Source organism: Chelonoidis abingdonii, chromosome 2 (assembly GCF_003597395.2).
Source record: "Chelonoidis abingdonii isolate Lonesome George chromosome 2, CheloAbing_2.0, whole genome shotgun sequence".
Lineage (NCBI taxonomy): Eukaryota > Metazoa > Chordata > Testudines > Testudinidae > Chelonoidis > Chelonoidis abingdonii.
The window spans coordinates 235,739,855-235,756,072 of record NC_133770.1 but is presented as its reverse complement, the minus strand read 5'-3'; the positions used below and the strand labels follow the sequence as shown (position 1 = coordinate 235,756,072).

At 40.6% G+C, this 16,218-nt stretch overlaps 1 protein-coding gene across 15 annotated transcripts in view; it reads left to right on the top strand.

Moving 5' to 3' along the window:
• ASPH (aspartate beta-hydroxylase) overlaps positions 1 to 16,218 on the top strand; it is a 522,004-nt gene that overhangs the window by 204,468 nt on the left and 301,318 nt on the right. For 11 of the 15 annotated variants that reach the window (XM_075063044.1, XM_075063048.1, XM_075063047.1 and 8 more), the window contains 2 exons: positions 3,532 to 3,665; positions 11,623 to 15,656. In XM_075063044.1, coding sequence (XP_074919145.1) covers positions 3,532 to 3,665; positions 11,623 to 11,773 — 285 coding nt within the window. In that variant the 3' untranslated portion in view covers positions 11,774 to 15,656. Of the gene's footprint in view, positions 1 to 1,705; positions 1,831 to 3,531; positions 3,667 to 11,622; positions 15,657 to 16,218 lie in introns of those variants that run through there. The other 4 variants (XM_075063041.1, XR_012655352.1, XR_012655354.1 and 1 more) reach the window with 4 other exon arrangements.

The following is a 16,218-nucleotide window of genomic DNA, read 5'->3' as shown; positions in this document are numbered from 1 at the left end:
GCCAGATCCACTGAAGCTGGTTCAGGGAGTTATAAACTAAACCCACTTGCACAAATCTGGCTTGTGGGTCAGCATCAAGATTCACCTCAAGGCAGGCAGGTGGTTGTGCCACTTCCATTTGCCCTTCTTCAGGTTTCTGCCTCTGAAAGACAACTTTAAGACTCGCTGCAGGATGCTGGCAAAGTGTGTATCTCATCCCTGCCCAGTGCCTGGCTCACATAGAGGGTAACAGCCTGCTCCTGCTACCAGTTACTCAGTTAGTTGAGGATCTAAATGTCCAGATGCAGCTGATGACCCGAGCTGGGTCAGGATGATTCTACAGGATGAAATGTATGTTTTTTCAATGTTTTAATTAGAAATTAAATCCAAAAACTGCATTAAAAGGATGTTAGGGTTGCAACGTCAAGCATTCCAAATTTAAAGAATTATAGAAATGTAGGGCTGGAAAGAACCTCTGAAGAGGACCCTGCTGAGGCAGGACCAAGTATATCTAGACCATCCCTGAGAAGTGTTTGTTTAACTTGTTCTTAAAAACCTCCAATGACAGGGATTCCACAACTTGTCTTGGAAGTCTGTTCTAGTGCTTAACTACCTTATAATTAGAAAGTTTTTCCTAATATCTAATCTAAATCTCCCTTGCTGCAGATTAAGACCATTACTTTTTGTCCTACCTTCAGCGGCCATGGAGAATATTTGATCACTTCTTTATATCAGCTCTTAAGCTATTTGAAAACTGATATTAGGTCACCCTTTAGTCTTCTTTTCTCAAGACGATCATACTCATTTTTTTAGCCTTTCCTCATAGGTCAGGTGTTTTAAACCTGTCAGTTTTGCTGCTCTCCTCTGACCTCTCTCCAGTTTGTCCACATCTTTCTGAAAGAATGGCACCCAAAACTGAACACAGTAACCTGCATGAGGCCTCACTAGCACCAAGTAGAGCGGGACTTACCTCCTGTTAATACATCCCAGAATAGTAATCTCTTTCACAGCTGCATCATGTTGTTGGCTCATATTCAATTTGTTAGCCACTATAACCCCTCAATCCTTTTCAGGAGTACTGCTGCCTAGTCAGTTGTTCCCCATTTTCTATTGTGCATTTGTATTTTCATTCTGCCGTGTAGTACTTTGCACTTGTCTTTATTTAATTCCATCTCGTTGTTTTCTGACCAATTCTCAATTTGTCAAGGTTGTTTTGAATTCCAATCCTATCTTCCAATGTTCTTGCATCCTCTCCCAGTGTAGTGTCATTTGCAAATCTTGTAAGCGTGCTCTCCACTCCATTATCCAAGTAATTAATGGAAGCATTGAACAGTACCAGATCCCAGACAGACCTACAGGACCCTACTAGATACTTCCTCCCAGTTTAACACTGATAACTACTCTTTGAGTACAATCTTTCAACCAGTTATGCACCCACCTTATAGTAATTTAGTCTAGACCACATTTTCCTAGTTTGCTTATGAGAATGTCTTGTGGGACTGTGTCAAAAGCCTTATTAAAAGCAAGCTATATTACATCTACTGCTTCCTCCCATTTAGTACCCTGTTAAAGAGTTCTCTGTTCTTCAGTTCCCTTTCCATAAAATAGAGTTATACACTCACAGGGTGTTGTAAAGATAAATTCATTCATGTTTTTGAAGCACTCAGATACTATGAGGAGAGTACTGTAGAAACACCTGTATGGAAATTCATATTTTCCTATTCAGCACAGGGTTTGGATGGTGTGCATTAAATAAAGTCTGGGGACACACACTGAATGAGGATAAAAAAGAAATATTGAATAATTAACTACCCATTCACTGAACGAGGCAGAGATCCTGTGGAAAAAATAGTATGTAGTACCGCATAATGATTATATCATATTGCATATCATAACGGAGTAGAGTAAAATAGCATGGGCAAATTTAATTCTGGCATTTCCTAAATTTTGAATGCTTGACTCTACACACGTACTGATATTTTAATGCAGTTGTATGGATGTTATATATTAATAATGTATGTGTGGTACAGCACTTATGAATTATATGTATGGCATAAGTTGTTTGATACCCCATATGCATTCCAGTGTGGGACAGTAGGTGTGCAGTTGGTGGGGGTTTTATCTCTATGTTGAAGAAGATTCTCTTGGGATATTTGGGTGGCCTGTTCCACGATACCTACTTCAATACAGAAGTAAAACCCCCTCTGACAGCACATCCCCACTTGTCATGTACCTCCCCACATTGGAACCCACACAGGTATCATCAAACAACTACAACCCATACTCAGTGGGGACCCATCCTGAGAGAAATATTTCCTGAACCTTGACAACCCCCCAACCTCTCCAAGCTCATCATCAGAAGCAAGCTGCCCACAGACCGGGACACACCAACTCAAAGCAGCACCAGCCCCTGCTAAGCAATAGATGTAAAACCTGCAAACAGAGCTCCATGGCTACAATGATCAATACCCCACACAACACAGCTTTCAAAATCCATGGATCCTACACATACCTGTCACAACAGGTGGTGGACTCATCCAGTGAACTAAATGCCTCAATAACAGCTATGTGGGTGAAACCAGACTATCACTATGTTCTCAGATGAACTCACACAAGAAAATGAGAAGACAACACCACCATATTATCTGTGGGTGAACACTTTGCACAAAGTAATCACCCTATACCTGCCTTATCAGTCCTCCTCTTCAAAGGAAATTTGCACAACACTGTCGAAAGATAAGCCTCGGAGCTTAAATTCATAACTTTGCTAGACACTAAAAATCATGGTGTTAAAAAAGCGGCTGGATTTATGGCTCATTACAACAATCTGTAACCCAGTAACCCTCCCCACAGCTGCTTCTCCCGCGCTCATTACCTCCCTATGACTGGAGTGGGGTTAATGCACCACTTCCCCTTGAACAATCCCTTAGGATATGTACTAACGACTTATGCTAAACTATCTGTTCGATCTCGTATTTAGCTGTGACACTCTTAGGCCAGGTGTACGCTAGAAAGCTTACAGTGGCGCAGCTGTACCGATGCAGCTGAGCTGCTGTAAGATCTCTTGGATAGCTGCTCTAAGCCAGCTGGAGAGAACTCTCCTGTTGACATAATTCATCCACCCCAACGAGCGGTGGTAGTTACATCAGTGGTAGAAGCTTTCCCACCAAGTAGCGTTGTCCACACTGGCGCTTATGTTGATGTAACTTATGTCGCTCAGTGGGCTGGTTTATTCCCACCCCTGAGCAACATAAGTGATACTGACATAAGTGGAAGTGTAGACATAGCCTTAGTACCTTTCCCAGACCTGAAGCAGAGCTCTGTGTAGTTCAAAAACTTGTCTCTTTCACCAACAGAACTTGATCCAATAAAAGATATTAGCTCACCACCTAGTCTGTCTAATATTCAGGGTCAGACACAGCTACAGCAACACTGCGTACTGCAATGTTGGGCTGTCATGGCTCATCTTGAATCAGCTGTCGTAAAGTTCTGTTCTTCTAGGAGAAGGTTAGTGAAAATGACCTGATTAAACAATTGTATTTCTGTTTGCAGATCAAGTATTCCGTCATGCACCCAGGGACTCATGTCTGGCCTCACACAGGGCCTACGAACTGTAGGCTGAGGATGCATTTGGGCTTGGTTATACCAAAAGAAGGCTGCAGAATTCGATGTGCCAAGGAGAACAGGTATGTTTGTTTCCTTCTCTTCCCTAAGGTTTAAAGAATTAGATTGCACCTGCTTACAGATGTGATCCGCAAAACAAAAAAGACAGTTCTGATGTGTGTGGGCTGCTGGCAAATGGGTCTTCAATTAAAGTATATAACAAGCAGTTTGGTCCCTAGAACTTGTTACAAATAAATGCATTTATTGTCATGCAGTGACCCAACACTCTTTTGAGATGAAACCTGCTCTTTCATGTCACGGCCATTTTTCTGTTAGTAATTGTGTTCATAGGTCAAGGGCTTTGAATCACAGGCCATTAATCCAATGACATTTACCAGTTGAGTGCAAGAGTTATGCCATTTTTCCCTTTCCTCTGTTTGGAGATCAGTCATCTTGATCAGCAAAATCTAGACTCTTCACCGCAGCTCTGTTTACTTCTTTACTGCTGTGGATAAACAGCGCTCTAGTCTGCCCATATAGGCAAGGTCCTCAGCTGGTATATATTGGCATAGCTCCATTGACTTCAATTCAATTGAAGTTGAAGCTATGCTAATTTTACAGTAGTGGAGGATTTGTCCCAATATGTGGATTTGATAAAAAGTTTTCTTCATTTTAAAATGCGTTAAGAAGGAAAACTGCTCTCTTACATTGCATTGCAGACCTGTTCAATCTCCATTTGCTCACCTTAAAAAACAATAGCTGGATATTTGAGCTCAGGGAATGTAATCCCCAGAGAAACATATGGAAGACCAAACTGTAGCATCTGATGCCTGAATATGGCATTATAAATAAAACCACAAAAATATAAAACTTAAGTTAAAGTTAAGCAATTGAATTATCTTAACATGCAAAAATTTGCCTTTCACTTATAGATTTTTATTTTCTTAGTCAGAATCCCCCATCACCCCAACCCCCCAGGAGTTCTGTTGTTTACACTGGGAATTTTCAGAGAGCTAGTATATTTCTTACAGCATACACACGCCTATGACAGCATCTGAGTGCATGCTGCTACTGTGGAGATGCATGTGGTGATGAAAAACACATCAGGCATCATGACAACATGTAGTTGACTGAAGTCTTCTGTAAACCAACCAGAACAGATGATTTATAGAATTCTTAGAGTAGGAGTTTTCAACTATTAATAATCTAGCTGTTTGCAGAAGTGTTGGGACTCCTGCCAGCACGTACCTCATTTAAATATTCAATCACAGTGACAGCATTGCAGCTGCTGCAGTATGTTTTGTCTAATCACTGATGAATACATTAGTTCTCAGCTTTCCAGCTCAATATTTGAAATAGCTTGAAGGTACTGTACACATTTGGGCAGGAGGGAGTGGTGGCTAGATGGCTTAGAGGTTTGTTAATGCGTGTGGCGCTTTCCACCTTTCGGTCACTGTTATGAATTCAGGTCAGTAGTCACTGAGAGTCATGAAATGGCTGTTCGTTGACCTGTATGAAGCAAAGCGGTGGGTCTCATTCCACATCCGAGTGAACTGGTGTCCATAATTCTCAATCCATGATCACAACTGACATTCTTATTTGTCATAATCTGAGCAGACAGCTTGGTGGCCTGGAGACTGAACTACCCTCTCACTTGTTGCATTGGTCCCTCCACATCTGGTATTTGTCTAGAAAGCATAGGGAAGCTGATGTTGTTACTGCTCTGTACAGAGAGGGTTTCAGTCCCCAGGGCTCTGAGTCGGCACGTTCGGTACACACTAAATTCACTTACTAAAAATGTAAAACTAATATATAAGGGCCAGGTTCTGCTACAGTGACATGTACAGATCCAGTATACTTCAGCAGGAGCTGAATATTCATTACCAAAGACACAATTCCCCCCACCCCATCACTCCCCAAATGACGATATTTGCAATAATAAAAATTAAGGGTTAGGTTTTACTTTTCCTCCTCCCCTGTGCATGGGGTGGCACATTAGTGAGGCAAGGTGGGAGCAGTGCAGAAAAGGAATTGTGTCTCAGACGGGTCTGCTTCTTCCCTGCTGATTAAGTCGTCGATGATGACGATGACATCATCATCCTCAAACATGCATAGTGTAGTAAGACCATTGTGCCAGCCAGAGAGACAGTTCATGGCGTTACATCAGGCGTCATGTGGTAAAGTTTCTTGGTTGCTTAAGACCAGTAGCAAATTACTACCTCACCCACTTGAGCTGGCTCAGCTCTGCAGGCTGGTGGGGTAGGGGGTCAGAGCTTTGACTCCACACCTCCCCACTCCCTGCCCCCCTTGTGTAGTGCAGAGTAATGGAAATGCAGTTCTCATTTACTCCTAGGCACCCAGAGGCAAGGCGACCGAGTGGGAGTGTAAGCCACCCCCCTGAGTGACATAACTTACGTGAGTGAGGTTCTGTGGCCTGCAATGTGCAGGAGGTCAAACTAGATTATCATGATGGTCCCTTCTGACCTTAAAGTCCTTGAGAACATGAGGAAAGTTTACTTCACAATGCCCTTTCATAGGCACCAACTTTTCCCAGTGCCAGTGGGTGCTCAACCACCCTGCACCCCTGGCCCTGCCCTGCCCCCTCCTGTCCCCGCCCTGCCCCCATTCCAACCCCTTCCCCAAATCCCGGCCCCAGCCCCACCTCTTCCTCGAGTGTGCCACGTTCCCCCTCTCCTCCCTCCCTCCCAGTGCTTGCCACCGTGAAACAGCTGTTTAGGGCAACAAGCACTGGGAGCTATGGGGAGAAGTGGAGCTACAGTGCGCTCAGGGGAGGAGGCAGAGGTGAGCTGGGGCAGGGTAGGGAGCTGCTGGTGGGTGAAAAGCACCCACCAATTTTTCTCTATGGGTGATCCAGCCCTGGAGCACCCACGAAGTCGGTACCCATGTGCCCTTTCATGAGCATGAAGCCAAGCGCACAGTCTAGCCTTACATTTTACTCATTCACCCCCTTCAAAGTCTTTATGTGGATCACAACATGGTAACATTCAATTCTTAGGGTGTGGGGAACAATCCAGGCTATTTTTTGTCCTTCTAAAAGCTGTAGCATGTAAGATGCTGAATAGCGGTGGTACATAATGTTTCAGTATCAAAATAAAATAACCTTATCTCAAGGAATGTAATCATGATTTATAATGGGAGTGAAATAAGACCTTCCATAAAGGCAGGGCAAAACCTTCTCATCTAAAACAGATTATAGTAGAGCTCTCTTCTGAGCAAATGATATAGAAATCCTTCCTGGCATTGCCAAATCTGGCAAGATAACAAAGCTGAACACTGCCTTTCATAGCAAGCCCAGAACAAGCCAATCATTTCAGAGGCACTGCCCCTGCCAACAATCAAGCCACAAACACAAGCCAACCCATTTTGGAGGCACCGCCCCCCTACCAACAACCCCCATCTCTCTGCCCCACAACCCCATCACCACTAGAAACATAGTTTTTGATTTCTTTATTTTGGGCAGGAGTGGCAGCTCCCATCAAGCCAATGGGCTGTGCATAGCGGCAGGGGAAGGTGGGGGATTCTGTGCTGGCCTACAGGGGCACCATTTAAGATTTGAAGGTGGGGGGCAACTTTAATGGTAATTCCAGCAGCTACTTAGGCAATTGAAAACTCTTTAAAAAAAAAAAAAAAAAGTTTTGCAGATAATAACTTGGAAATTATCTGACAGGAGCATTGTATCTAATTCCTATATAAAGAAAGAAAATTAAATAAATATTAGACCTACTCAGCTCTAATATAACATGTTCTGACATCTTGTGGCAAGTCACTTAAGGGACACAGGTTAGGTTTAAAATTGTAATGTATATTCTTACTCATGTACTCTTACTAAAGTCAGAACACATAGGTGCTGATTTTTGTTTTTGCTGGTGGGTGCTTTTGAAGAGGTATGTGTGTGTTTGGAGGGGTATTCTGCCAGTTTTTTGGGGAAAGCTATTTTCATCATATTTATACATTCTTTCATATTCTATTTATTGAATTTGTCTATCACCAGTAGATTTACTATTTTAATAATTATTCAGTTGTTATGAACTACATAATTACATTATCATGAATTATGGTATATTAAAATCATTGCAATCACAAGCTGTCTTCACTAACGTCCCAGTTTAAAGATATCATTTCACTGTAGCTTTCTGGATGAAACTGTCAGCAATCTTATTTACATCTCAGTTCCTGGGCATTGTTTTGATGCAAATTAAGGGCAGTTACATTATTCAGTTGCGTCTGTCTCATTGATGTCTGGAGATAATTTTTAAATCTTCTGAAGCTGGAGAATGAGTTCAGGATGATACAGGCACAGTGAGAAGGATTCTTATACTGCAGTTGACTCCAAGATCTCTTTCTTGAAGTGTAACAGCTAATTTAGGCATCATCATTTTGTACGTATAGTTGGGATTACATATGGCCTGTGCATTATTTTGCATTTAATATTGAATTTCATCTGCTATTTTGTTGTCAAGTCATCCAGTTTTGTGAGATCCCTTGGTAACTCTTTGCAGTCTAGTTTGGACTTAACTATCTTGAGTAATTTTGTATCATCTGCAAACTTTCCCGCCTCACTATATACCCTTTTTGAACATCATTTATGAATATGTTGCACTGGTCCCAAACCAATATAAACCCCTCGGGGGACACTACTATTTACTTCTCTCCGTTCTGAAAACAGACCATTTATTCTTACCCATTGTTTCCTATCTTTTAACTGGAGTGCTTCACAATGCTTTCAGGATCATCTAATGATCCTTAATTTACTTTAATGACAAGTCTTTTTTATCGTGTTCACCTTGCCTCTGTTTATAAACAGGTGTCAGAGTAGCAGCCCTGTTAGTCTGTATCTGCAAAAAGAACAGGAGTACTTGTGGCACCTTAGAGACTAACAAATTTATTGGAGCATAAGCTTTTGTGGGCTACAGCCCACTTCATCGAACATATAGAATGGAACATATAGTGAGGAAATATATATACATACAGAGAACATGAAAAGGTGGGAGTTGCCCAACCGACTCTAAGAGGCTAATTAATTAAGATGAACTGTTGTCAGCAGGAGGGGAAAAAAAAACTTTTGTAGTGATAATCAAGATACCCATTAAGACAGTATTGACAGATTACTTAACATGGGGGAATAGATTCAATGTGTTGTAATGGCTCAGCCTTCCCAGTCTCTATTATAAGCCTAAGTTGTTGATGTATCTAGTTTCCATATCAATTCAAGCTCATCAGTTTTCTTACTGGTCTGTTTTGAAGCTTCTCTGCTGCAGAATTGCCACCTTTAAATCTGTTAATGAATGGCCAGTGAGGTTAAAGTGTTCTCCTACTGGTTTTTGAATGTTATGATTCCTGAAGTCAGATTTGTGTCCATTTATTCTTTTGCGTTAGAGACTGTCTGGTTTGGCCAATGTACGTGGCAGAGAGGCATGCTGGCAAATGAGTGGCATATATCACTTGGTAGATGTGCAGTGTGAATGAGCCTGTGATAGTGTAGCTGATGTGATTAGGCCCTATGATGTGTCCCCTGAATAGATATGTGGACAGAGTTGGCATTTGGCTTTGTTGCAAAGCTAGGTTCCTAGGTTAGTGTTTTTGTCTGTGGTGTGTGGTTACTGGTGAGTATTTGCTTAAGGTTGAGGGCTGTCTGTAAGCGAGGACAAGTCTGTCTCCAAGATCTGTGAGAGTGAGGGATCATCTTTCAGGATAGGTTGTAGATCTCTGATGTTGCGCTGGAGATTTTAGTTACGGACTGAAAGGTAATGGCTAGTGGTGTTCTGTTATTTTTCCCACATGGCCCCACAGTATGCCAACATTTTTATGGCTGACTTAGAACAATGCTTCCTTAGCTCTTGTCCCCTAATGCTCCTACCTACTTGCGCTACATTGATGACATCATCATCATCTGGACCCATGGAAAAGAAGCCCTTGAGGAATTCCACCGTGATTTAACAATTTCCATCCCACCATCAACCTCAGCCTAGACCAATCCACACAAGTGGTCCATTTCCTTGACACTACTATGCTAATAAGCAATGGTCACATAAACACCACCCTATACTGGAAACCTACTGACCACTATACTACCTACGTGCCTCCAGCTTCCATCCAGGACATACCACACAATCCATTGTTTACAGCCAAGCTCTACGATACAACCGCATTTGCTCTAATCCCTCAGACAGAGACAAACACTACAAGATCTCTATCAGCATTCTTAAAACTACATACCCACCTGCTGAAGTGCCGAACTCTGTCCGCATATCTATTCAAGTGACACATCATAGGACCTAATCACATCAGCCACACCATCAGGGGCTCGTTCACCTGCACATCTACCAATGTGATATATTGCCATCATGTGCCAGCAGTGTCCCTTTGCCATGTACATTGGCCAAACTGGACAGTCTCTCACGCAAAAGATAAATGTGACACAATCTGACTTCAGGAATCATAACATTCAAAACACCGTAGGGAGAACACTTCAACCTTCCTAATCGCTCAGTGACAGATGTTAAGGTGGCAATTTTTGCAACAGAAAGCTTTAAAAACAGACTCCAACGAGAAGCTGCTGAACTTGAATTAATATGCAAACTAGATACGATTAACTTAGGTTTGAAAAGAGGCGGGGAATGGCTCGGTCATTACACTAAGTGAATCTATTTCCCCATGGTAAAGTATCTTTACACCTTTGTGTCAACTGTCCAAAATGAACCATCTTGATTATCACTTCAAAAGTTTTTCCCCTGCTAATACCTTCTCTTAATTAATTAGCCTCTCACAGTTGGTCTGGGTACTTCCACCTTTTCATGTTCTCTGTATGTATAAATATCTTCTTACTGTATGTTCCATTCTATGCATCTGATGAAGTGGGCTGTAACCCACAAAAGCTTATGCGCCAATAAATTTGTTAGTCTCTAAGGTGCCACAAGTACTCCTGTTCTTTTTACTTTTCCTGTCTAGCAGTGCTTTGTACCCTGGCATACCCACTCGGAGTCCTATGTGTTTGTGTCCACATGGTGTCGCACTCGGTGGAAGCAGCACTTAGCAAACAAAGTACAGTAGAACCACGGTTTTGTAAACCCCAGTCTTAAAAATGACCAGTTGTATGAACCATTGTTCCCGACTGGGGGGAAAAAAATCACATAATGAAAGTGATGTCAGTGAAGAAAAAGCTGTCATCCCTTCATGTTCCAGTGCTTTCAGGGCATTGGAAATCACTTTGCAGTGGCTGGAAGGACAAGAAGAAAGTGCTGCAGTGTACAGTGCTGCAATGTATGCACCAGACCTACTATCATTTTGAAATGTTCCATTTATGCTTTTTTGATGTTATGAACGTAAAACAGAGGTTCTATTGTAGCTTAAAAAGGCATGGACGGAGCAGCCTGGACTCACTTTTGATTTAGTTATATCAGCATAATTATACCAAAAAAAACCCCTATACTAGTGCAGCTTTACCCTGTAGACACGCTTTTAGGCTCTGCTCCTGGAAAGATTTATGCAGTGAGTCTACTCACATTCTTGACGTTAAGTGTGAACCAGGATTTAATTTTGTAATTCTGTAACTTTTAATCCAGTTTGTTTGACATGATTTGTTCATTTTAAAACCATGTTGCTGGCTATTGCTTATCTTTCCATTATTCTCTAATAGTACATGTCTAAAAAGGGCAGGGGCGAGGGGGGACTTGATTTAAAATATCCAGATAATTGAGAGTGATGGATAGTCAATGCCTCCTAGACTCGGATCCCTAATATATATATTCCTGTATGCATACAAAGAGAGAGAGAGAGAACATAATAGTATAACTCAGTGAATGGAACTACATCAAACTGAACTTTCTATAGTTTATTTCATTCAGAGCTCTGATACAGACATCTCATTTCTCTTTAAGTACTAGATTACTTATGGCAAAACATGCTGATTATACCTTCTCTATGTACAGAAGAACATCTCCAGAACAAATACCTGCCCAGATAAGTACTCGTATTGGGTGTCCGAAAAACAATAATAAACGATGTTCTTTTCTATTACAGAACCTGGGAAGAAGGGAAGGTTCTTATCTTTGATGACTCTTTTGAGCATGAAGTGTGGCAGGATGCTGACAGTTATCGGCTGATATTCATTGTGGATGTGTGGCACCCTGAGTTAACGCCCCAACAGAGACGCACCCTTCCTGCCATTTAAGAGGTCATTTCTGATGTAAGAAACAGATGAGGTTTAATCTGTTGGAGTCTGCACATATAAATACGCCACATTAATTTGGTTGGCCGTGTGGAAAATGTCAGCCTTCTAGGGGCTAGAAGATGTGAAAAAATTGTTCCACAATTACTATGGACTTACCTACAAATGTTCCATTCTGTTTCATACTGAAATGGCACTGATCTGATAGATTTGCTTGTAGGCTGCAAGTGCAATAATTCTCTTGTCAGCCAAAGAGCTATAAGGCCAAATTTTCAAAATGAGGAATGTGCAAATGTTTGTGACATGTCTGTATTATGTGTACCAGTACCACAGACCTACATATGCGCAGAGCCAGTTAGTCACCTTATTGGCCAGGTTAATGCACAAATTTCTGATTTGTACGTGTACTGCTACCTGGTAATGACGTGTGCATCAGATGTATATAAACATTAGCACACAGCTAGTTTTGAAATTCTGTCATGCAATTTCTAATCATAAATGTTTTAGGTATGAAACAATATGCATATAGTGTCAACTGTAGATAATGTGAGTGAAAGGTTTTATTTTGTATTTTTCTACATGGGTAATTGTATTTTTCTATCATAGCTATACATTGATCGTTTCGTTTTGTGAACCACTAATTTTTTTAAAAATATGTATAATAAGTGCACCTCCAGCTTTTAGCAGAGGGAGAAGCTTTATATGAACAGATCTTACTTTTGCTAAGTGTGGTCTTTTCTTGCCATCTGGAAATGCAAATAGTAACTTGTATTATTTAACTTCCAGTTAATAGAATTTAAAAACTGATATCCAATCAGTTTTGTTTTCCTGGAATGAAAGAATCCTTTAAGTCTCCTTCAGCTTTAAGGATCTCTTCAATTTTAGGACTTCATCCTGGGAAGTACTGGGACATCCATTGACTTAAGTGGGAGTTGCAGTTGCTCAATAACTTTAGGATTTTGTACTTAATTGCTTTGCTCCCTATCATTTCAAGGCTTCTCATGTCATGCCATCCTCTGTCCAAGAAGAGTTGGACACAGCTCCTTCTAGGGACTGCTTCTAGATTGACCTAAGTGGTCATTCCTCAGAATAAGAACCTAAATAGAAGAGAAACAGAATTCTCTGAGCTGGGAGCAGAGGACCAAATTCTGATTTGGAATTCTGATCCTTGCCTAGAAGCACTGACTTCCTGCTAGAATGCGGAGCCAGATAAGAACAGCTTTGAATCTAGTTTTCAATGTATTAACTTCCATGTCAGAAATTAGAGTGCTTAGATTTTGTTATTTATATCTCCAGAGAAGGGAGACGGACCTCTTCCCATCTTAGGCTTGGGAAAAATTCATAGTGCCGTAAACTGTCAAATGTATTGTGTTACTAAGGTGCCTTATATCGTGGTATCTGAGCACCATGCGCACATACTCCATATGCCGTAATCAGACTGTCTGAGATGGTTTACTTCATTAAAGTGGCAATGTTGAAAAAATAGCCTTAACTTTGTATTCCTATAAACTAAGAGCCACTAAGATTTTGGATTTATTAAATAGTTAGATCATATAGTGCCATATAACACATTGCATGATGGTTTGTGCTGTGAGATGCTGTAACTATTTTTTGGAGTTGTGCAATTTTATTTCCTTTAGGATTAGCAAAATTTGATGATCATGCACTGAACAAGACTTCAGTCTCAGCCAGTCATGATCCAGAAAAGCTAGGATGTGCTTTGTAAACCAGAGACAACTGTATACCCACCACAATAAGAAATTCACAACTCTCAGGTTAATTATCAGGAGATCCTAAAATAATTATATTCATTTCACAATTTAAGACATGTAAAAATGCTTATTGGGAGGATTTGGTAGAACCGATGTATGAAAACTATTTATAAATGAGGTGCTCAGTATAACTGGGCTCATTGGGAGGCAGCCTCTCCAGCCAATTGTTTAGTTGCATGGCATATTTTGTAATACTGTAAAATGATTAAAAAAGATAAATGAGAAAATAATTTTTAAAGAATGAATCAAGAAGTGTTTGGTTTTGAACCAAAATTGTTTCCTTTCAGGAGTTGACCTTAAACTGCATTGCAATTTTCCATTGCTTGGATTTAACACCCAGCCTCTAGAGATATAACAGATATTGTTTAGTTTTTAATTTGTGAAACTTGTGTCGTGCTTTTCTTGTAGCTCTGATTGTTCTGGTATTGTTTAGCAGCATTTCTTTTCTCTTCTTCTGAAGGTCATTGCTTTATCATTTGAGATTTTGATCAGCAAATACATTAAAGCACTCAACACTAAACATGCACCTATAAACGTATTCAGGCTCATTAAATAGTGTGGGATGCTATATTGTGCATTAAAAACTGAAGTGCCTTGCGAGTGGCAATGTGGGTGATGTGGCTTCATTATTATTGGCTTCTCCACCACTGAAATTGCTTCTGTTGTACTTTGGTGGCAAGGAGTCAAGAAGGTAATTTTTTCTTGGCTGTAGTTATTGGAATATCATATGGAGGAACCTATAAAATTGTACAGCCTATACATGACACATCATTTTAAGCTTTTAGATTGCAAACTCATGTTTCCCACTAAAAAAGAACCTTTCTACACTGGAAATGCTAATGGAAGAAACAAATGAAAATACTTTTTAAAGTGACAAATATCTTCAGTAAAACATTTTGTCCTTTATATTCATTCAACAAAGGGAAGCAACTTGACAGAGAAGGACTGTACAATCCAATGTTTGTATCATACCAGTCAGGTCAGTGAAAAATTAAATGTCTTTTTCCTGTTCTTTTTCCTGTTCATGTATCTATGCGCAGAATTTAAATGAGAACCACCGTCTTATATTCATGCCCTGATATTTTGGGATATATATTACAGGCCAACACAGATGTTTATTCATGTCACCGTTGTATGTTTAGTCATAACAGCTTAATGGGCTTTCTAATCTTTTATAGAGACTGATGCTCATGGACTAGGAATTCAGTGGCTTTCAAAACACTTCAGCTGCACAACTCTGACTTAAATAACCTCAGACTATTAAAATGTATTGCAGAATTCCCCAGCTAAGATTTTCTTAGTCTTCTTTCTTTCTACCTCATGTCTTACAAAATGTTAGATCACTGTTCTCATGAGAGTATCATTTCAGTGGCAGTACAGGTAAGTATGTTAACTAGACAGGCTGTAAAACAAGGCATCTCTCTCTTAGTGACTCTACAGTACAGTATCCATTGAAGCCAGTGGAGCAATGTTATGTTATACTGCCTGCCAATGTGCCTAGTGTATTCTACCATGGATTTTAACGGGGGGAGGGATCCCTAAGATATATGGCTTCAATCTTGAAACATGCTGAGTGCTCATCTGTGGTTCAGGGCATTCCTGCAAAGTGCTTAGGGCCCTCAACACTTGTTGATGTCAGCGTCACCTTACAGAGCTCTTAGTGCCTTGCAGATCACGCTCTGTATCTACCCCATACAAACCAACATAAATTATACCCTTTCTGCAATTGTTCTGCATGTAACATTAGCAGCTGTATTAATCCCTAGATGTGTAAAATAGTATCTGACAGACCCCTTCTGGCCACGTATAAGTGTGATATTCTATGTCGGTTAGAGGTAACACATTTTATTTTTGTTCATTAGGGATGCTTATGCCCAGTTGAACTGTCATTGCTTCAGTGTATCATTCACAAGTTATGAGGCGTATTTAAAAGAGTATTATGCTGTCCACTGTCAACTCATGTTGTGTATCTGGCTTACAATTACTTTATTTGACATATGGGCACCGACCACTTTTTCTAATAAATGTCATATAGCACAACTGAATGGAAGGTAAAAAGTGCACGCAAAAGAATTGTACAGCAGTTTGAAGAAATAAAGTCACAGCAGATGCAATTTCTTAACAGTGGATTTTTTTTTTATTATTTTTATCTATTTCCATTTCAATGTAGGGATGGGATTCATTTTGCAAAGAGAGAGATAACAAAGTGATCTTTGGCATTTCAGTTCTCCATTTCTGTTCTTCCACATTTCCTTCCAGTTGAAGCACTATGTGATATAATTCATTCTAAGTTTTCCCTTTCTGATTCAACCACAACCACCATCTGCAATCAGTAGATCCTTCTATCTACACCTTTAGCTGATTGCAGGAAGGAAGAGGGTTAAATGGCTCTGCAGAGCTTTCATTTGCTGTAGTGACCTAAATGAAACAATCTGGATTGAACCATTAATCACCAGTGAATTTCTTTCAAATGACGCTACACATGTGTACTGTTTATGTCTCCCTGGCATTAGTAGACAAGACTCTCCACTACCAGAGCCCCAATAAGAATAACAGTTATAGTCCCTCTCCACCTCCCCCCCAGACTGTTGGTCAATTACCTCCCCTTCCTCCCACCCCCCCATCTCTTGTTCTTTTAGTTCCACCTCTCTATTCCGTTCCCTTCCTTTCACTTCT